This window comes from Crocuta crocuta, unplaced genomic scaffold (assembly GCF_008692635.1).
Source record: "Crocuta crocuta isolate KB4526 unplaced genomic scaffold, BGI_CrCroc_1.0 scaffold133, whole genome shotgun sequence".
In the NCBI taxonomy this organism is placed as follows: domain Eukaryota; kingdom Metazoa; phylum Chordata; class Mammalia; order Carnivora; family Hyaenidae; genus Crocuta; species Crocuta crocuta.
The window spans coordinates 4,861,176-4,883,269 of NW_027529438.1; the positions used below are offsets into that span (position 1 = coordinate 4,861,176).

At 49.4% G+C, this 22,094-nt stretch overlaps 1 protein-coding gene across 1 annotated transcript in view; it reads right to left on the minus strand.

The window, feature by feature from the left end:
- The window catches only part of ATP1A4 (ATPase Na+/K+ transporting subunit alpha 4), a 30,851-nt gene extending 13,531 nt beyond the window's left edge, over positions 1–17,320 (minus strand). Inside the window, exons 1-12 of the mRNA XM_077760126.1 lie at positions 17,038–17,320; positions 16,660–16,719; positions 14,766–14,969; positions 14,147–14,260; positions 12,435–12,569; positions 12,043–12,160; positions 8,297–8,565; positions 6,351–6,549; positions 6,013–6,122; positions 5,719–5,853; positions 1,911–2,100; positions 1,595–1,767 (exon numbers count right to left, since the gene is read on the minus strand). Coding sequence (XP_077616252.1) covers positions 1,595–1,767; positions 1,911–2,100; positions 5,719–5,853; positions 6,013–6,122; positions 6,351–6,549; positions 8,297–8,565; positions 12,043–12,160; positions 12,435–12,569; positions 14,147–14,260; positions 14,766–14,969; positions 16,660–16,719; positions 17,038–17,190 — 1,860 coding nt within the window. The 5' untranslated portion in view covers positions 17,191–17,320. The remainder of the gene's footprint in view (positions 1–1,594; positions 1,768–1,910; positions 2,101–5,718; positions 5,854–6,012; positions 6,123–6,350; positions 6,550–8,296; positions 8,566–12,042; positions 12,161–12,434; positions 12,570–14,146; positions 14,261–14,765; positions 14,970–16,659; positions 16,720–17,037) is intronic.
- Between the last annotated feature and the right edge of the window lie 4,774 nt (positions 17,321–22,094).

Below are 22,094 nucleotides of genomic sequence, written 5' to 3' on the forward strand. Positions count from 1 at the left end.
AGAGAACTGTCCTGCGCAAGCAGCGTGTAGTCATTAGGGAACTCACTCAAAATAGTTCCTACATCCATCCTTGGGTTCTCGGCGACCAATCATTGAACTTGGCATGGCCCAGCTGCTCTCTGACAGACTGCCCGCAGCCAAAGGTCTAAGATGAAGCCAGCTCTACAGATAGCATCTCGTCCTCCCTAGAGACCCCCCCACCCCACCCCGCCCTCTCACCTGCCCTCTCCCAAGTCTGGGATCCAGAATATCAGGTATGAGCGGGAAAGGTGTCAATCTCTAATCTCCAAGGACGTAGGTCAGTCTTAGAATTTGGCGTGGAGGCGGGGTATAGAACGTCTCAGGACAGAGTAACTCTGTAGCTCCCCGCTGAAGCCCGAGCACCCCCTGACCAGCGAGCACTCCCCACCTCCACACTCCCCACTGCCTGGCGGGCCGTGTCTCACTCTCCGACCGATTCATTTTGGTTTCTAGCTTTTGCACTCCAGCTGTGTACCTGTTAGTGCGGCCGTTCCCCCGAGTCAGGGACATCGAGGGCCCGGCTCTCCTGACCTCATTCTCGCTGTCACCTGCTCCAGCCCCCAGCCCCCTCCCGGCAGGGTGACTTAGACCTACTGAACCAAGACTCAGGTTCCAACAAAAGCCCCAGATGGTCATGTGAACCATAGTGTCCCAGGATGCTGGTCCTCAAACTTACCTGCATTCGGAAATCCCCAAGAATATTTTAAAAAATACAGATGCCTAGGGGTGCCTGGGTGGCTTGGTCAGGTGAGTGTCTGACTTTGGCTCGGTCATGTTCTCATGGTCCCTGGGTTCGAGCCCCACGTCGGACTCTGTGCTGACAGCTCAGAGCCTGGAGCCTGCTTTGGCTTCTGTCTCCCCCTCTCGCTGCCCCTCCCCCACTCACACCTGTCTCTCTCTCTCTCAAAAATAATAAATATTAAAAGAGAAATACAGTTGCCTGCCTGAGCCCCACCCTGAGAGTTTCCAACTTAGTGGGTCCAAGGTATGGCCTAGTTATCAGATTTTTTTTTAAGTTTATTTATTTATTTAAGTAATCTCTATACCCAACGTGCAGCTTGAACTCACAACCCCAAGATCAAGGGTCACATGCTCTACCGACTGAGCCAGCCAGGTGCCCCCAGGCATCACAGTTTTTTTTTTAATATTTTTTATTTATTTCTAGGAGAGAGAGAGAGACAGCGTGAGCAAGGGAGGGTCAGAGAGAGAGGGAGTCACAGACTGAAACAGGCTCCAGGCTCCGAGCTGGCTGTCAGCACAGAGCCCGACGCGGGGCCCGAACCCACGAACCGTGAGATCATGACCTAAGCGAAACTTGGACGCTTAACCGACTAAGCCACCCAGGCGCCCCCAGGCATCACAGTTTTAAAGCTGCCCTGGTGATTCTAATGTTCAATGCAAGACAGGTTTATAACTACGGAAGAAACTTCCTATTTACTTACTACTAGGTTATCTCTTAAGACTAAAAAGCATAAGCTCAAGGAAACAAATCAATTCAATTAAAGCAAGATTATGAACAACCTATTCTCTGCAGAGCTTTCTAGTGTTGCTCCCAGTTGTGACAGAGGTGTACCTTAATTCCTGCACTACGACACTTGCCCACGGCGTCAGGCACTGCGGCCCGGGGAGGGTCAATCATGGATATGAGCCCCACAAAACAAAGGTCCTCCATGGGGAAGTTGATTTCTTCTGTATCAAACTTGAATCCCTTGGGGAAAGTGGGGGGCAGGTTCAAGAAGCAGAAGCCTGGAGAGAGACAGAGGGAACAGCAGTCCTTCAGCGGCCCCCACGTCTCTGGCCGGCGCTCACCCCAGCACCTTCAGTTTTCCACCCCACAGATCTCAACCAGGTGGGGTCACCCCTTCCCGGCTTCGTCCCCAGCCCCTCACCGAGCACGCGCTCCCCCAGGCCCCCTAGCTCCAGATAGGCGTCCTGGAAGTCACTCTTCGTCTTCTCATCCATGGGGTACTCCTTGCCATTCAGAAGGTAAGTGGAGCAAAAGTCTAGGATCCTCTCAGGGGCCCCCTTCATCATGAGTACGTGGGTCTGGGAGTCCTCCTCCCAGAGGTGAATGGACATCTGGGGAGGAGAGAGAGAGAATCCTTGCAACAGGAGGCGGGAGCAAGGGACGGGGAGAAAAGCTTCTGAGGTTAGGACGACAGGCAGCCTGTTTCGGACCCTCCCTCTCCCCACTTCTGAGCCCGCCCCGCGTCCTTTCCAGGAATCCAGCCTAGAACAAATCTGCCATCTTCTTAGTCACTAGGGGCTGAGGGCTGGACCGGGACTCTCACTTTCTCTGCTTCTTCTCTGCACGCAAGGCAGAGGCAGCAGAGCGGACAGGAAAAGAAAATGTAGGGTCCGCAGCCCTGGGTCCCGGGGCCGGTGGGGATGCTTTATGACCTCAGGTCAGTCCATTCAACCTCTCTAACCTTAGTTCCTTTGCTAAAAAGCAAAACAATTCTGTGTTGCCGACTTCATTGGGTTTTTAGGAGAGACCATACCGTCAAAAATCCACATATAACTTTGGACTCCCCCAAAACCTAGCTACTAATATGGGCTGCTGTTGACCCAGAACCTCACCAATAACATAAACAGTCAATTGGCACATATTCTCTGTTATACGTACGACACACTGTATTCCTACAGAAGAGTGAGCGTGAGAAAAGACAGTGTTAACAAAATCACAAGTGAAAATGCACTGACAATACTGTGCTGTGATTATCGAAAACCGTCGATGTTTAAGTGGATCCACGCAGTTCACACCTGCTGTTCGAAGGTCAGATCGTTTTTGGTCGTTTTTATTTTTTTTAAGTTTACTTATCTGAGAGAGAGAGAGGGAAAGCATAAGCCGGGGAGGGGCAGAGAGAAGGAGAGATAGAATCCCAAGCAGGATCCGTGCCCACCATCAAGGCAGAGCCCGATGCGGGACTCGAACTCACAAACTGTGGGATCATGACCTGCCTGAACCGAGATCAAGAGTCGGATACTTAACTGACTGCGCCACCCAGGCGCCCCCGAGGGTCAAATTATTTGTACAAAGCACTTTGAAATTCACGACGCACCACCCAGAAGTAGGTTGCTCATTGTAATGGCCTTGCGGCTCTCCCTGTAGCTGAGAAGTCCCAGGGCCTAGTGGAAGCTTGGGGTCGGGGACAGTGAGGTGGGCTGGGGGCAGGCAAGGGCGTATTCAGGAGTGACTCTGGGGAGACAGCATGTCAGGAGGAGAGAGAAATAAGATGCATGTTGGTTTTGGATTTGCCCTTGATCTCTGATCTGTGAGCGAGAACTATGATGGAGCCCCTCTTACGAGCCAGGAGGTCCCTGTTAGTGGCCTGTCAGGTCACAAAGCAGGATTTGGAACTGAACAGGTGCGGAGGAAGCCGGACTACACCCTCCAGAGGACAAGCGGTGGGAAGCCTGTGTGTAAAATGCCACTAAAACCATCCCATTAGAGGGCGCCTGGGTGGCTCAGTTGGTTGAGTGAGTGACTTTGGCTCAGGTCATGATCTCGCAGTTAGTGGGTCCGAGCCCTGCGTTGGGCTCGCTGCTGTCAGCGCGAGGCCTGCTTCAGATCCTCTGTCCCTCGCCACCCCCCAACCTCTCTGTCCCTCCTCTGCTTGTGCTCTCTTTCTTGCTCTCTCAAAAATAAGCATTTAAAAAAATAAATAAATATAAATTCTTAAAAAACCCATCCCATTAGAGGGGCGCCTGGGTGGCTTAGTTGGTTAAGCGTCCGACTTTTGCTTAGATCATGATCTCGCGGTTGGTGGGTTCGAGCCCCGCGTCGGGCTCTGTGCTGACTGCCAGCTCAGAGCCTGGAGCCTGTTTCAGAGTCTGTGACTCCCTCTCTCTCTGACCCTCCCCTGCTCACGCTGTCTCTCTCTCTCTCTCCTAGAAATAAATAAAACATTAAAGAAAAAAAACCCATCCCATTAGAAACGTTCAAATATTTCATATTGCTTTCAGTTATAGTCAAAGTCTGCTTAAGCAGTTAAGAGGGAAAACCTTAACTTGTCTAAACAGAAAGCTGTAAGCGGTTTAAAAAGCTTGGTTTTCTGAAGGCTTAATACGCATTTGTTCACTATTTATGGAGATTATTGGAGGTGATGGCATGACCTACTTATAAACTCATCCCTTGGTCATGAAAAAGTCACATCTTGATAGAAAATGACGATCAAAAGGTGGAAGAATTCTGGAAATATCAGAACCGAGAAGCTTCCTTCCCTTTTAATCCGAGAGCGAGGAAGAAACGGAGCTCTCAGAGCTGGAGTCGGGGCACCCCAGTTGGGGCGGCCGCTTGGCTGGCTGGGCCACCCCCAGCTTGGGAACCACTGAGGAAGAGTGTGCTGTTTGCCCGTGGTAGCTCAGAACAGGCGCTAACCTGGTCGTTTTGGGGAAAGTCGCTATTTTGTGGGGCATCCCAACAAATATCATGGGTGTATTTTGCTTCAATTTCTTAAAAAATTATTTTTTACAGTCATTTATTTTTGAGAGACAGAACGTGAGCAGAGAGAGAAGGAGACACAGAATCCGAAGCAGCCTCCAGGCTCTGAGCAAGGGTTCAGCACAGAGCCCGATGCGGGGCTCGAACCCAAGAACCGTGAGATCACGACCCGAGCCAAAGTGGGATGCTTAACTGACTGAGCTTCCCAGACTCCCCTGTTTTGCCTTGATTTTGACTCGTGCGGGGGAAGGGGTATCTACCTCTGCAGTGAGAGGCTTGAATCCGGCCCTGCCAAGCCCACAACTCTTGTCTGGGTGGTGAGGCCACTGAACGTCAGATAAAAGTAGAAATAAGGCTGCAGTTTGGGCTCAGGAGGCCTATCTCACTACACTGACTGAAAGCCCGTTGAGACAAAACCCTCTGGGTCTCTTTCTTGAACGCCCACGTGCTCAATGTTCAACGTGAAAAGACGGGGAATTGGGTTTTTAAGAAGTCCAGACTCCATATGGCTTTGGTTATTTTATTATTTTTTTTTTAGTCATATTTTTCTCCCTTGTGAGGAAAACTTTTAGGATCTGCCTTCCCAGTAACTTTCAAATATCACCCTTGCCGAGTCTGCCCGTCCTCCTCGCCACAGGCCTGGAATGAAATAGGCTCTTCTGGGGGCGCCTTGCAAACCAGCCTTATTCTATAGTGGCAAGCCTGGCGGGAGCCACGGAGACGCCTCCGCGAGCTGCACGAGGCTGGGCCGGGACTGTCACCCGCCAGCTTTCCTACCTGTGGGACACGTGCGACCTGCTCTCTCCACAAGCGCCTGAGTCTCCTGCTCTGCTTGGGACCCAGCGCACCTCTTCCTTTACCACCTGCCTCTTCCTTTACCTGTTTGTCATTTTCTCTTGCGGTGAGCCATCTCCTTTTTTTTTTAAATTTTAATTTTTTTATATTTATATTTTTTGAGAGAGAGAGCAAGGCAGGGAGGGGCAGAGACAGAGAGAGGGAGTGAGAGAATCCCAAGCAGGCTCCATGCAGGCAATGCAGAGCCTGATGCAGGGCTCGAACTCACAAACCTCACAATCATGACCCGAGTCAGACGCTTAACTGACTGAGCCACAGGCGCCCCCAGCCTTCCTCTGAATGAGGGTGCAGGTTATCCAAGCTCTCCATTCTACTGTTCAGAGACGAGGTTGAAGACAAAGACATTCCCTAAACGATGAGCCCACCCCCACTGCCTTCTACCTTCGTGGGTTGCGTACCTGGTACTTGTTGGTGGAATTAAAGGGAATCTCGGCCACCTTGCGGTTTTTCTCTCTCATCTCCTTCACGGAGCTGTATGACTGCTCGATGAACTTGAGGAGGGCTGACTCGGAAGCATCCCCTGTTGTTGCCCGCTGTTGGGATGGGGTGTGTTTGTAAGCCCGAAGGGTGTGGCACAGGGACAGGGCTGCGATGGGGAGACCCTGGGGGGAAGCACTGATAAGGGATTTCTGGGGAGGGCACGGGGCACGCCCTGGACACGGAGGCATCCCCTCTCCCCACAGGCCCGATACCTTGACAATGGGAACGGTCTCCTGGTTAGCCTTGAAGTCAGCTCGGTTGCAGAGGCCGGCGATTCGGGCCAGGATGAACCAAGTAGCTGAGCCCTTGGCAAATGTTTTCCCTGGGGAGAACGGGGAGGAGGGAGAGGTTCGTGAGCAGCGGGCGGGGGGGTGTAAAGCAGGGATTTAGCCCCATCCTGCTCTGCGCCCCAGTACTTAGCGGAGACACCCCTTTCCTCCTCGCCTGCTTCTTTCCACTTGGGGCCCAGCCATCTTCTCTGTGTCAGATTCCCGCAGCCCACTCGCCTCCCCCTGTCCCGCACTCCTGGCCCACGGATGCCGCTCATCACCCGACTGGTCCTCGGTGGTGTCCGCCTCGTAGATGGTCTTGTCGAACCACATGTGGGCGACGGTCATGCGGTTCTGGGTGAGTGTGCCCGTCTTGTCCGAGCAGATGGTGGAGGTGGAGCCCAGCGTCTCCACCGCCTCCAGATTCTTCACCAGGCAGTTCTTGCGTGCCATGCGCTTGGCGGTCAGGGTCAGACACACCTAAGGCCACAGGGAGGGCAGAGGATAAATGGAGACAAGCGATCGGCTACTTGTCTGGGTGTGTGTCTGGGAAATCTGGTGGTTTGTACTGCTGTTGTAGATTCTTTGTACTTCTTTCCCTTTCGTTCCCACCCAGTCTTCAGGATTTCCATCTGGGGCCATGATAAAGGAAACCAGGAAAGTGATTTTGTTGGCAGTGCTTTGGAAAAAGAGTGTCTTCCTTTACCAGGGTAACATAGAAGATGACCTTATCCCCCGGAATATTCTGCTCTCCCAGGATCCTTTTGTCTTTTCTATTCAGCCAGCCCCTGCTCCAAATCGACTTGAGGCACCCCTGGCTCTCTCAAGTCCGGTCGTCCTGGGGACCACCTCAAGAGCTAATGGTTCACTGTGGTATGAGATGCTGTATGTGCAGGGGGTTGGATCAGTAGTTAGAAAAAAAGAACAAGGAGCGAATCATGAAACTGAAAAGGAATATTGCCATCTTGGGAAGGACTTGAGAAATCATCCAAACCAGGTTTTTGTTGACATTAATTATGTGGACCACAAATTCAATGAAAGTTGGGCATGTATCGAGGTTGTTTTAAAAACGAATATGTTCGGGGTGCCTGGGTGGCTGAGTTACGCGTCCGACTTCGGCTCGGGTCATGATCTCAAGGTTCATGGGTTCGAGCCCCATGTCGGGCTCTGTGCTGACAGCTCAGAGCCTGGAGGCTGTTTCAGATTCTGGGTCTCCCTCTCTCTCTCTGATCCTCCCCCTGCTCATGCTGTCTTTCTCTCTCTCTCTCTCTCTCTCAGATATAAATAAAAAACATTTAAAAAATTAAAAAAAATTTTAAAAACCCTGAATATGTTCTTAGGCCATGGCTATATCAGTACAGAATGCTCATCATGGGGTTATGAGCTAGGACAAAACCTAGTCCTGAGGTTTTGTGCTACCAACCACACCCTGAGTTTTATTCTCATTTCTACATTAAGAAGGATATTGATAAACTAGGGCATTTCCCAAATGGGTGATCAGCAAGCCAGGGGCCTGAAGACCATGTTATGCAAAGAACAGCTAAGGGAAAAGGGATTATTCCACCTACCACCGGAGAGTTTGAGGAGACACAGTGGGTACCATCAATTGAAAGCGTAGTTTGTAGGAGGGAGAGAATTGACTTGTTTTGTGTTTCTTCAGATGGGAAAACTGGGACCAAACAGGAAATCATATTTCTGCTCAACACAATGAAATCCAGCCACAGTATCCCAGGCTTGAAATGAGCAGAGACCAAATGGGGCGGGCTTCCCACGACTAGAAATCACCTCATCCTCTCTCATGGATGATGGTATACACCGGATATTGAGCATCGGTTGAAAGGTTGGATCTCTATGGGCTTTGAAGTCCCTTCCAACAAGATTCTATATCCACGTTCACCTTCCTCTAGAAACTGATGATTAAATTGAGGCCTGGGGATGTTCAGTGATTTGGCCAAGTTCACCACCCGGTACATCCAAGATTGGAACTCACTGCTGACAACTTAGAATCTAATGTCTTCTGCATCGCAACTCACGGAGAAAAAAGAGAAGGCACCAGCAAGCGTGGGCGGAGGAAGTGAATGCCATTTGAGAGCAAAGTGTTTGGTACCTGTATACACACCAGGGGAACCCTGCCCTTGAGAGATTCAACAGCAAAAGAGATACTGACGATTTCATCCCCTGGGGTGGTTTGTCTGCCCAGAGGCCACCCTCCACCTTGGCTACTCACAGTGACGGTGGCCAGCAGCCCCTCAGGCACATTGGCCACAATGATGCCAATAAGAAAGATGACAGCCTCCAGCCAGCCGTAGCCCAGGCCAAGCGAGAGCCCGAAGAAAGAGACACCGAGGAAGATGGCCAGTGCCGTGATCAGGTGGATGAAGTGTTCGATCTCCGTGGCGATGGGTGTCTTGCCCATCACCAGGCCCGTCGTCAGAGAGGCGATGCGGCCCATCACCGTGGAGTCTCCCGTTGCAATCACAATGCCCCGCGCTGTTCCTGCAGAGAAACGGGGAAGTCTGAGGCAGGAAAGCTGCTGCCTTTGGTTCTCACAAGGAGAAAGCCGTGAGTGGTCAGGAGCAAGGTGGACTCTCAAGACCCTCTGAGAGGCTGCTGTGTTGTATTCTCCTCACAGTTTGTTCCTTCTCACAAGGAAGGGTCTCCTCGCCCGAAAAATCTCGGACTTCACAGTCCCTCAATTTCATTGCTTCATTGCCTTCCGCGTCAAGAAGGTCTTTGTTACGCTGCATCTGAATATCTTCTGTTCCCCGTATGTTTCTTCTCTTGCCCTCCGCAGCTGAAGAGTTTCTAGATCCCCAGGAATAGTGGCCCCTTTCTCCTAGAGCCCTACCCTCTGACATTGGCTCTCCCCTAAACTAGTGGCTTCTCTGTTGGTGGCAGTTGGCCCCCAGGAGACGTTGGGCAATGTCTGGAGGCATCTTGGCTGTCACATCTGGGGTTGCTGCATGGAGGGGAGGGATGCTGCTACATCCTGCAATGGACGGGAGATCCCCCTCTCCGCCTACAAGGAAGAATTATCCTGCCCCAGTGACCATAGTGTGGAGGTTGAGAAACTGAGCTCTGCAGAGCCCCTCCCTGATCTGCTGGCTGGAACCAGCCTGACCTCTGCTGGAGAGGAGGTGTCATAACAGCTGGGGCTTCCGTGCTTTTCTCTCCATGACTCAGAAGGGGGACCTACCTGGACATCACATGGGATGCGGGCCCCTCGCCTACATGGCTCGAAATGAAGGCCCTGTTCATTGCTCAAAACAATTTTTCCTGAATTGTTTCCAGAATGGCTGGAATCCCCACCACTAAAGTCACAGAATCACCCAGAAAAGCAGCATGTTCTAGAAATAGCACTTATCTTAGAACCCGAAGGGCTCAGGCCGGAAGTTCAACTTTGCAACGCGGTAGCTGTTTACCCGGAGAGTTAGCTCCTTACACTTTCTGAGGCTCAGGTTTGCTCGGCCTTAAAATGGGCCAAGAGCATCTACAAGGCCGTGAGGATGAGATGTCACTAAAAGGGCCTACAACAGGATCGGGTGCAGTCAGCGCTCAGATATTCGCCTCCGTCTTTTCTTCATCGAGACGAATTTGGTCTTAAGAAGGACCGATGTAAAATCACACATGTGACTTAGTAGAGGTGGGTCTACTCTGACAGCTCCATGAACACTGTGGCTCAGAGCGGCTGGCCCATTTTCAAGGTCACCCTCAGCTGAGTGGGCGAGAGAGCAGGGTCCAGCCCTGAGGGCTGCTGGTGGGGCCATGTTCTCGGGAAGGCTGGCTCAGTCCAAGGCTCTCTGCACACGGGCTCCACACTGGCTGGCTGCCCACAAGCGGCACCCACTGAGCCTTGTCAAAGAAGACACTAATATGACTGAGGGGCACTGAGAGGGTCTTGCGTTTGAGGGCAGGGGTAGAGTTTGGTACTACCTACATCTGTTTTGTGCCAGAGTTTGGTCTCATTCTCCTTTTGCACTTCTTCCTTTATGGGTTTCTCTATATGTAGAGGCAGGATTTAGTAATGAACCTCACGTGTCTGGAGACAGGATGGGTTGATGCCAACCTAGTGAAGGCTGACCATGGGCAAGCCCCTGTATCCCAGGCCAGACCAACACCTCCGTATCCCCGCACATTGCCAGGGAGACAGCTCAGGCCCCATGGAGACGCGTGAGAGCCCAGAGTCAAATGTCTGTACCTGCAGCCCCGTCAGGGCCATGGCCGTGAATGTAGGGAGGTGAGGGTCTGGGATCAAGGTTGAAGGTATGCTACTAGTTTGCAAACTGCATGGACATCCCTCAGCTTAACGGTCAGGAGCTTCTGAGATCTAGCTCCACCGTCTTGGCTACAACTTGGGTCCCTGTGGTTTATTCCATTCCGGCTGGAACTTTCTTTCCTGGGTGGAATGCCACCACCCACTTTTGCCCTCATCCGAGGCATACACTTTGCCGATGAAACACCTACTTTGGAAAGACGAATCTGAGCAAAAGTTGTTCCTAAAATTTAATAATAGAAATCCAGTGTTTTTGAAGGAAGCTTGCTCACCTGCCTCTTTCTGTCCAATCCAAATTTAAAAATTGTTCGATTTTATTTTCTGGTTGGATTCTTATTTAGTTTTATTATTACTCTCATCTGTTATAGTATTTTCTCTGTTTACATTTAAATTAAATTAAATTAAATCTAAAAATATTTTTTAAGTTTATTTAAGAGAAACAGAGACAGCGTGAGTGTGGTAGGGGCAGAGAGAGAGGCAGACAGAGAATCCCAAGCAGGCTCCGCACTGTCAGCGCAGAGTCCGACGTGCGGTTCAAACTCACAAAACCGTGAGATCGTGACCTGAGCCAAAATCAAGAGTCGGATGCTTAACCGTCTGAGCCCTCTAGGCACCCCTTATTGTATTGTATTGTATTGTATTGTATTGTAATCTTATTTTATTTTATTTTATTTTGTAGGCTCCATGCCCCATGTGGGGCTTGAACTCACGACCTAAAGATTAAGAGTTGCATGCTCCACTGACTGAGCCAGCCAGATGCCCCCAAAGTATTTTTGAAATAAATAATTTCCTAACAGAGAGGTCATTAGCCAGCTTTGTCCCAGAAAAGGGTCTGTGAAAAGAGCATGGGCTTTGGGAGACAGACCTATAGCAGATCCTTGATTTTCCTCTTTCCTGTTGACTTGTGCTCTTGGCAACTGCATTTAAGTTCCCTGAGCTTCTCAGGTGTAAAATAGAGATAGTATCCGTCGTGCAAGTATTGTGAGCGTCAGAGGCATCTGCAGCGCTTGGCACATCTGAGGCGTTCAATTAAAAAATAGCTATTTCTCAGATACCCAAACATTTATTCTTGAGCACGAATAATGGCTTTCATATGTGTTCCTGAGAGTCTCATAGGCCTCCCTGAAGGGGGAGGTTGACACAGTGATACTGAGTCTGTTGTTAACACCCTTGGCCAGAACCCAGCGCAAGGTGTCTTAGATTCTCGGAGCAGAGACAAAGTGTGAGCGGCACATCTGGTAACTCAGATCTCCAATGCCCATTCCTTGCTGGAATAGTGAGATGTTAGCTAACTCAACTCATGAGAAGACTGACCTTGCAGAGCTGAACAGTTTTCTGCCCTTCGATGCTATTTTCGGCTTAGAGAGCACAGTCCATTCACCAGCTACGACAGCACTAGCTGATGACTGCAGGGCACTTCCAACGTATTAGGCTTCATGCTAAACATTTTCTGGGCATTATTGCATTGAATTCACATACACATCTATGGGATAGCGACTCAGTATCATCGTGGTGCAAAATGTGGAGACGATGGCTTTGACCTTTCCCCAAGGTCATACAGCTCATGAGTGATGGAGAACCTTGCCTGTTTACCAGCTCTTACCTACCCTACTGCCTGCCTTTAGAAGATAGAGGGCTCTTGAAATCTTTATTTCAGTTTAAGCAATTTGAGTCTAAGCAATTTATGATGTGATGCTCACCTTCCACGCAGTTGGTGGAGAAGAAGCAGATGTTACGAGTCTCCAGAGGGTCCTCGTGGGTGAAGTCAGGGGAGCGAGACTGGGGCTCTGACTCTCCAGTCAAGGAGGAGTTGTCCACCTGGGATGGGAGGGAGGAGGGTCATAAAGTGACAAGACAGATTCCCTTGTAAAGATGACATGTCTTTATCTGCCACCCACACCATCGTTATTGGCTTGCAGAGAGAAACAAATTTACGCACCAGCACCTATTGTCTTCAACCTCAAATTTGCACCTGTAACTTCTCGGCTCTGAATGATAAGATCATGCTTTCTTTAACCGAGTCCAGGCCACTACCTAAGGTCACCCTAAGACCATGCAGGGCACCCTCCCTTAGCTTCCCCCGTCTCCTCACCTTACATCCGTGTGAAGAGATGAGCCGGAGGTCCGCAGGGATTCGGTCTCCGCCCTTCACCTCCACCAGGTCTCCTACCACCACGTTCTCTACACTGATCTGTATCTTCTCTCCATTTCGAATCACCATAGCTTGCTGTGGGAGGGTGGCGCTGGGTCATTTCCAAAACTTCCTGCTTCCCTCATCTTGCTCCTGGCCCTGGGCTCCTTCCTCCTGACTCCCTTTCTTACACTATCACTCGCCACATCACCCTTGAAGGTCTCTGGCAGATTCCAAATTCTTACCATCTCTGTCTGTCCTTTGCCACGTGACTTTGACGACCCTGTCCCTAAGAGATAGAGTCTATTTCTCCAGCCCTACGCTTAGGCTTGCCTATACGCTTGGCTTCGGCTCCTAAGACATTAGAAACATAATGCAAGCAGAGGCTTAAAAGAGTGCTTGCACGTGGGCGCTTGACCTTCTGCTGCTGGGAACCCCTCTGTCACCATATTGAACAAGCCTGCACTAGCCTCCTGGAGAAAGAGAGGTCAGAGGAGAAAGGCCCCAGCTGTCACCGCCATCAGCCATCCCCAGACATGGGGATGAGGTCATCTGAGACTGTCCAGCCCTGCTCGGCTCGCCCCAGATCACAACAGCCCCGCCACAGGAGGGTGGGAAATGCCGTGTTTCTTGTTTTGAGCCTCTAAGTTCGGGGTGACTTGTTAGGCAGCAGAAGCAAACTGATGGTCTCCAAACTCCTACTTTATTCTACCAAAACATAGTTCCCTGCAGTCTTACCTGAAGGAGGAATTAATTTACATGGACACCAAAGGGAAGCAATCCTGCACTAGGGCACCAGAATGTGCTGGTGCTATTGGGAAGTTCTGGCCCCTGTTCCTTTCCAAGTTTCCACCTCTGTGCCTAGAAACCTCTTTCTGCTGTGACAGTATTTCCAGATGCTTACAAATATTTTCTTTAATTATGTAAACTATCAGAAAAGTGGCAAGCCTACAAATGGTACCAAGAATGCCTGCAAAACATTTACCCAGATTCACCTGCTAACATTTTACCTCACTTGCTTGGTATTTGGTCACTGTGTCTACCGAGGTGTGGGTGTGAGCACTTCTTTTCCGGAACCATCTGAGATTAAGTTACATACATCATGATCTTCTATCCTACACCTTTCTGTGGGCACAGCTCAAGAATTCGTATGTTAAATAATCACGATACGGTTGGTGATTTCAGTAAGTTTCACTTTGACACCATACTTTAATCTACTGTCTGTATTCGTCATGACCTAGTACATCAGCCGCGTCATTTTCTCCTTCTGCTCAGGACTTGGTCTCGGTCAGGTATTGCATTCAGTTGTCGTGTCTGTAATCTGGAACACTCCCAAGCTGTTCTTTATCTTTAAGGTCATCGACATTTGAAGAATCCAGCCTCTCCAACCGCCTTTGCACCTCCCCCTCCCCCTTTTAACAGAATGTCAGGGTTTCAGATTATACTCATTGTATGCAGGTCATGCCTTCTAGACCCAGCTGCTTCGCAGGTGATGCTGTGTCTTTCTCAGGGTATTTGTAAGGCCTGATAGAATAAAATCTGAGTGACCTGCATCCTTATCACCAGCCTCACTCCGCTCACGCGTCATAGGATATAACTTTCCGGGACTTAAAAATTGCGTGTTTGGTCACATTCTACGCCGTTCTCACTAGATCCGCCCACACCAATCCTACCTGAGGCACCATGTTCTTGAAGGACTCCATGATCTTGGAGCTCTTGGCCTCCTGGTAGTAGGAGAAGCAGCCGGTGATGATGACCACGACAGCGAGTACGATGCCCAAGTACAGCTGGGGGTGGGGAACCACAGGGCGTGTCAGTAGCTCTTCTTTCTCTTCTTTGTCCTCAGAAAATCAAGCGTAATGGCCAGGGAGGGGCTAAGGGAGAACCTGAGGCAGGTAGCTCACCCTGAGCTACTGCGAAGGCCAACGGGACCCAGGAGAAACCCAGGAGGGCTATGCTTGGCCTAGAGGGCAGGTAAGGGAGGGAGACCAGGAGGAAGGGGATGAAGAGATTCTCTGGCGAAGAGAAAGGGGCTGCAGAGTGCTTCGATGATGACTGAGGAAGATAATCAAAGGAGAGCAAGTTTCTGGGTGAAACCAGGCCTCTCAGGGAGCGGTGTGGGTAGCTTTCTAGATAAAAGCCAAAGGAAACTGGGGGGACCAAGGGCTCCCTCAGAAAATCCGGGCAGTACCAGGAATTCAGGCCTGAAGCCTTCAGGAATGCAAGGCTGCTGAGCAGGGGAGCGTTAGGGCTGAGCAGCGGGGCTGGCCGGTTGCGGGTGGACAGACTCACATTATCTTTGGTAACATCCTCCTTGACATGAATCTGGATGCCATAGGCCACGAAGCAGAGAATGGCACCAATCCACAGTAAGATAGAGAAGCCACCGAACAGTTGTTTACAGAACTTGATCCATTCCGGACTGGTGGGGGGCGGGGTAAGCACATTGGGTCCATCTCGGTTCAAGATTTCCTGCGCCTTCTCAGGGCTAAGGCCCTGTGGAGAGAGGGGAGGAGGAAAGGATGGAGGGCCATGAACAGAGAAGCAGCTAGGGCAAGGCTCAGATGTGCCATGTGGAGCCCCACGGTGGGTCTAGAAGAAGCTCCCTGAAGGCCACCCTGGAATCTCTTCTAGATAAGGTGGGATTTTGAAATTTGCATGGTAGAAAGGATCCCCTCTAGCATGTTTAAAGCCTCACAGGGTTTTGCTCTTTTTTTTTTTTAACTTTATTTTGAGAGAAACAGAGACAGCATGAAGGGGAGGGGTAGAGAGAGAGAGAGAAGGGGAAAAGAGAGAGAATACCAAGCAGGCTCCAGGCTGTCAGCACAGAGCCTGATGTGGGGCTCAAGCTCATGAAATCTGAGATCATGACCTCAGATGCTTAAACAACTGATACCCGCCCCCCCCACCCCGCTCTCCCATCAGCACGTTTACATAGGGAGGACTTTCAGTTGATGGGTTGATTCACAAAACTTTTGAACTCCTATCCTGGGCTGGCACAGCGATAGAAGTCAGAAGGGTCCCCACCTTATGAAACGCCATCTCCAGGGGGAGGTAACTATTCACTGTTCATGATAGAACATGCAAGGCTAATGCAACGATGAGATACAACATTGTATGTCCATAAGGCTTGGACATTCACGCTTTGACTCTCTAACTTAGAAATGGGGAAAAGATAGCAAACACATGAAAGAATCGGTTCTCACTGGAGGCTGGGCGTGAGCTGGTGTGGCTTTTCCTCTAACTGAAAACAATAGTAGAACCCACCAGAGGATTAAAAAACAAACTCTCCTTAATCCCCACCGGCCACTCCCCAACTTCTCCGGAAAAACAGACAACTTGAATGAAAACAGGACAAATCTCCCGCACTCCGCCCTGGTTACCAGATGAAATCCCTTCGGTGAAGACATTCTAGAACGGAGAAGGGCTTCTGTCTTGAGGGCTTTTAGGGTTTTATCTGTGGCCCTCGTATTAGTGGTAACAGCAACAGTGAATGTAATGGGAATAGTCAGAATATATGGTTTTACTGTTGAACTATTCGTTCTCAAAGGGTGGTCTGGGGGCCCCTGGGGGCCCGAGACCCTTTTAGGGGGTCCACAAGGTCAAATGATTTTCACAATAATGCTAAATCATGGTTCACCGTTTCCACTCCTGTTCTCGAGTGTACTTTCCCAAAGGCTACACGGCACGTATCACAACAGATTTAATGCCGAAAATATAGGGACATCCAGCTGCCTTTGGTGAAAAAGCTAGATATTAAAGATGTTTGCAAAAATGTAAAACGCTGTTTGTTTGGGAAGCTGATTTGTCATAAAAATATTGTTTGTACTAATATATAATGGACTTACTCTTGTTTTTCAATGAATTAAGAAGTTTTCATATCGCTAGATATAAGTCATGCACACAAAAGTTCGTTGAGGTCTTGACAGTTTGTAAGAGGGGAGGGGACCCGGGACACAGTTTGGAGAGACGTTGCCCACCCCTTCCTCCTTCCTCTCATCTGACCCTGAACTCCTTAGAGCATCGATGTGCTCTGCTCGCCCTTTCCCCCGAACTCGCTGGGTGAAGGGGAGGGTTAGGAACATTGACCTGGAAGTTAGGGCCCCAACCCCCAGCTCCACTGTCCTGAGGGGCGGGGCAGGGCCGGGGGTGGGGGGTGCCTCCCTCAGGGGCTTCCTTCGCTCACCATCGTCAGGTCCACAGAGTACTTGCTGCTCAGCTCTTCCAAGGTTAATTTGTGATCATCCTGAAGGGACAGTGGAGTTACTGGGGACAGGTGGTGACCTGGATCGTTTCCAGGGGAGGGGGAGAGGCACTTGAGGAAGACGGGTGGTCCTGGCCTGCTGGGAGGTGGTCTCAGGGCAGGAAGTTAAGAGGCTGAGGGCTGAAGGCTGAGGTCTGGGGGCTGGAGACTGAGTTGAGGTCTGGGGTTTGGGGGCTGAGGACTGGAGGCTAGAGGCTATGGGGCTGGGGCTGAGATCTGAGGGTTGAGGGCTGGGGGCTGAGGGTTGGGGGCTGGGGGCTGAGATCTGAGAGCTGGGGGAGCTCTTCCTTCTCAGCTCACCATGACCACTTCCTTCTTCAGATCCTCTATATCTGCGTTCTTTTTTTTCCTCTTCATTTTTCTTCTCTTCCTCGATTTAGGCCTCCTTTTAAGTCTTGGGCTTGGGTTCTGCTCTTGAGGGGTCACGGTCCCTTTTTTCCCTCTGCGCCCCATAGTCCTCCTTGGATCTGGCTGACCCAGCCCAACTCGTGGGAAGGAAGCCCAGAGGGAGGAGAAGAAATTGGGGGGCGCAGAGAGAAGTTCAGCCAGCAAGGACAGGAAGGGCCAGGGGAGTGAGGGGAGAGCACGAGGCAGAAAACCTNCACCAGGGAGGGGGAGGCCCAGCAGGTGACAGGCCAGGCCGGTCAGCGGGGCCAGAGACAAGTGTGGGGGCAGCCCCGTGCCTCAGTGAGGGGGTGCAGGCCCTGAGGGTGCCCAGCAGGTGGGTCAGGTTGGGGAGGCTCCCCCACCGCCCAGGCCCTGTGGGCGCCGTGGCAACACCCAGGTCTGTGGTCACAAAGGCCTCAGCACAGTTCTGTCCCAGAGCCCAGAAGTCTTGTCTCCAGGCTTGAGGGTGACGAGAGCAGATTTGGTCACAGTGAGAGTTTCCATGTGAGGGCAAGACTGGGGGACCCCCTCAGGGCCTATGGGCTTCCGCGGCCCTGGGGACCCTCAGCAGGCAGCTGACAGAAAACCAAAGCAGGCCCTGCTTGTGAGCCTGCGCTTACCGAGGCCCCCTTCTCCACCACCCTTGACCTTGAGCTTTTAGTTTTAGGAGGTCAAAGCAGAATAGGTCAGATCTTGGGCTTTTTGAATCAGTCCTGGGTTTGAATTCTGGCTTCTCTGCTTACCAGCTGTGTGGCTTTGGGCAGGTTACCTAACCACTCTGCACCTCTCTTTCCTCATCTGTAAGGGAGATATCATCTAAGGTGGCAAAAGTAAGGATTAAAGTGAGGTGCTCTGTTTAAACTACCCTGTCTGACATACGTAGTATGTGCTCAAGAAATACCTTCAATGAACTACTATTAGTTTTATTTGTGGCTCAGTGTGCAGTTCTTCTTAGAGTAAAACTAAGCTTTTCCACACGACAACACTGTACTTCTTCATTTTAACAGGCTTTTCCCTTCTTCTTTGACATCTCGGTAAGTGCTCTGACTACATTAATCTTATCTATGTTTTATGTGTAAATACCTCCTTCCCAAAAGGGTCTGGAGCGGCTGTATATTTCTATCACTTATGGATTTTCTCGGGGATGCATGCCACAAACATTTCCCCTTTCTATTGTCTGATATTTATTGCACTGCATTTTCGTTTGGCATCCTTTGTAAAAGCATGACTGCGTCAGAAAACATCGTCTTGGTGCTGACACAGTCCTCCTTCAAGATTCAGAGAGATTTCCCCTTCCCACTGGGACAGTGATGGTCGGCTTCTTTACTAGATTGGATTGGGTTTGTGTCCTCTGGTAAAAATGGACCAAATAAAACCCACACGCCCTCCCCTTGCCCTGCCTCCAAACTTAGATTACCCACTGGTGGTGTTACTGCTGTTGACAGTGTGTGCAACCCTTCCAGTCTTTTCTGTTTATACAAATAGAATCTCGAAGGAGTTGCATTCTCAGTTTTTATGGAGCCCTTCAAGTCCCCTGTGGTTGCTCGTCTGTTGTGTATGGGAACTCTGTCTTTTTTTATTTTTTATTTTTAATAGTTTATTTATTTTTGAGACAGGGAGACAGAGCATGAGCAGGGGAGGAGCAGAGAGAGAGAGAGAAGAAGCCACAGAATCTGAAACAGGCTCCAGGCTCTGAGCTGTCAGCACAGAGCCTGATGTAGGGCTCGAACCCATGAACTGCGAGATCATGACCTGAGCCAAAGTCGGACGCTTAACCGACTGAGCCACCCAGGTGCCCCTGGAACTCCGTCTATAATGCTGATGGTGCATTTCGTGTTCTGTATTGACCATGGTCTATCCGATCATTCCCACTACTTGTGGATTTATAAGACAATTTCCTTTTCTTCTTCATCATTAGAAACATGGCTGCTGTATCATCCTTATATATAGTTACCTGTAGGCCCCCAAGCTTCAATTTCTGTAGCATCGATTTTTGTTGCTGAGTCACAGGATCAGATCCTCTCATCTAAAATCTTAGAAGCTCTGCCAGATTGCTCTCGAAAAGGGCTCTTCCTCTCTATGTCCCAGCAATGACGGGCAGGTATGGGATGACACTGGGTGGCCTCCATCCTTTTCCTCTCACCATTATAATCGGTGCAATTTGGTATCTTATAGTTTAATTCGCATTGCGTTATTGTGAGCATTTTTTCCCCTATAGTTATTGGCTTTCTGGATTTCCTGTGTCTTTTTGTGAACTATTCTGGACTTCTCCCCATTTTCCACGGTTTCTTCTTTCTTATGGATTTGTAGGTGCCCTTTGGACTACTTGTTACAAATAGTCTAGCCCAGTCTGTGTGTGTCATGTGGATCATAAGACCTTTGAGAGCAAGGATCGAATTAGTTAAAATTGCCACGGTCACCTGTGCACCCTCTATGTGAGCACAGCCCCCAGTCCAGCCTTGCACATGGGAGGGTAACCCCCACCAAAGCAACTTGATTGACATATAATCAATTGAAATTATTTTTGGAAGCCCATTCTGTTCCACACATCTTAGCTCAAAAGGCTACGTCTTCAGAGAGGCCTTCTGGTTGTCAAATCCAAAAGAGCTGGGGCACCACACGTGCAGCCCACAGTCCTTCCCTGTGGCCTTCACCACCCTTTCCACCCTTGAGACCATCCTGCCCTCTTATCTGCTGACTTGTTGATTGTCTGTTTCTCTGTGACCATGACCGTGATCTTTCCCTAGTCCGGTTGTATACCCAGTTCCCAGAATAGCACAGAGAGGCTGCTCCATAAATAGTTCCTAAAATATGTTGAATGAACGACGGACTTTGAGGTTTGATCTCGATGTTACAAGGTTTTGATAATCGTCACTTCGGTCTACTCGGGTCATCACAGCTGTCAGCTTCTTGGCTTCGTAATTACTTATAAAAAACCTCTGACGTTCTTGCTTGACCTCGTTTGCGCTGAATGTCACGACCAATATGTCATGTTTTGTAAAAATACAGACAGGATTTTGATATTGGATTGATTCTTCATAGCAACTTCTGTTTCTCTTTACTGCATTCTGTCTCCCAGACAGCAGTGAGGATTAGCAAGCCGTGTTCATGTCTGTCTTTGTTACTTTCATTGTGCTTTTAAAGTTTCTTTAATAAGTGCCATATGTCACCCATGCGGAATCTTTTTTTTTTTTTAATGTTTACTTATTTTTGAGAGACAGGGAGAGACTGAGCCCAAGCAAGGGAGGAGCAGAGAGAGAGGGAGACACAGAATCTGAAGCAGGCTCCAGGCTCTGAGCTGTCAGCATAGAGCCCGAATTGGGGCTCAAACTCATGAACTGGGAGATCATGACCTGAGCCCAAGTCAAAGACGCTTAACCAGCTGAGCCACCCAGGTGCCCCCCACACATGGGATCTTGAGTGTAACTGGCTTTGAGTCTGTTGTAAATGGAATCTGTACTGTATTTTCTATCTCACTAATTTTAGGGATACGTGCGATTTTTTAAAAAATCGATATCTAGTACCCTGTAACTTTTAACTCATTGCTTCTAAGATTTTTGTGATTTTTGCTGCTGCTGCTTTGTGTTGAAATAAGTTTTTATTTCGTCTAGTTGGTCTCTATATTTAGACAACTTCAATATAAACTCCTAATTCAGGATTTCAAATGTTACTATTGCTTTTGTTATAGTTGCTATGATTAGAGTTTTCCAGACTTTTACTATGTCCCTTCCTGTCTTAGCTCTGAGTGTGACTATTCTTTTTTTTTTTTTTTTTTTTANAGCCACCGAGGTGCCCCGTGACTAGTCTACATGCTTGTCCCTCCAACACTTTAATCCAGAATAGATGGTGAATCTGATAACTTTCTCAACATTTTTTGAGCTGATTATTTAATCATTTTGGTTAGTGTATGTTAGTTATTAGTTTAACATATAACATGCTTGCATTCTGTGATTTGCTGGTACTCAACAAAGATACATTTTATTAAAATCTGTCAAAACTGTATTTTTCTCATAAAATAGTCTTGGCAATACCCATTTTGTTCCTATATCCTAGTTCAGTTGAAATAATGTAAGGATGTTCTCTGAGGAATTTGGAAAAAAATTCTCCACTAACTCACACTGGAGCGGAGGATGTTTTTGAAAGACTCATTTTGTATTAGGTGTCTTCCTTTGATATTGATCTACTTATTTTTTCCTTCTTTTTTTTTTCTGCTGCATTCTTAGCAGTATGAATATGTAGCTTGTCGTCTGTCTCTGCTGGGTGAGTCATCACATTTCCTTTTCTGTAGATAGAAAGGAAATGTCGTGGAAAGCTTTTCTGCCTGGATCGGAGTTGGCATTAACCTCTGGCACTAAGTACCTCCAGTGGATTTGCTCACCTTGGGCTAAATCCTCTAGCAGAGGGTGGAATCTCGGCATCTTTTTTTCTCAACCCTCTAGGGCATCTTTAAGACCGAGTCCTCCCTCTCCCTTTGCCTGGCTCTCTCTGCCCAGCCCCTACTGTGCATGTCCCACAAATCCCTGGCTCCTTCCAAAGCCTCCAAGGTTTCCTAAACCACTGGGCTGAGCAGGCCCCCTCCGGGCTGCAGCGAGTGGGTGTGGCGGCTCACAGGGCTGGCCCCGGGGGCCAGGCTGATGGAGAGTCAGATCCTGATTCCGATACGCGGTCCTGGAAACTTTGAAGACACAATTTAACCTTTCCAGGGCTTCCAATGTTCTCATCTGTAAATTAAAGATAACAGCAGTGTCCACAGTACTGGATTCTAAGGACTCTTTGAGTCATCCGGCCAACCTTTATTCATTGCCCAATATGTTCCAGGGATGGGTTTCGGTGCTGAAGATAAAGGTGGTGGACAAAAGAGAAAAAATCCCTGAGTGCGTGCAGAAGGAGTCGGGCAAACAAACCAAGTGTACGTATATTGGAATTGTACGTGTGCATTTCTATGCGTCAGCTCCCTAAATCGGAGGTAG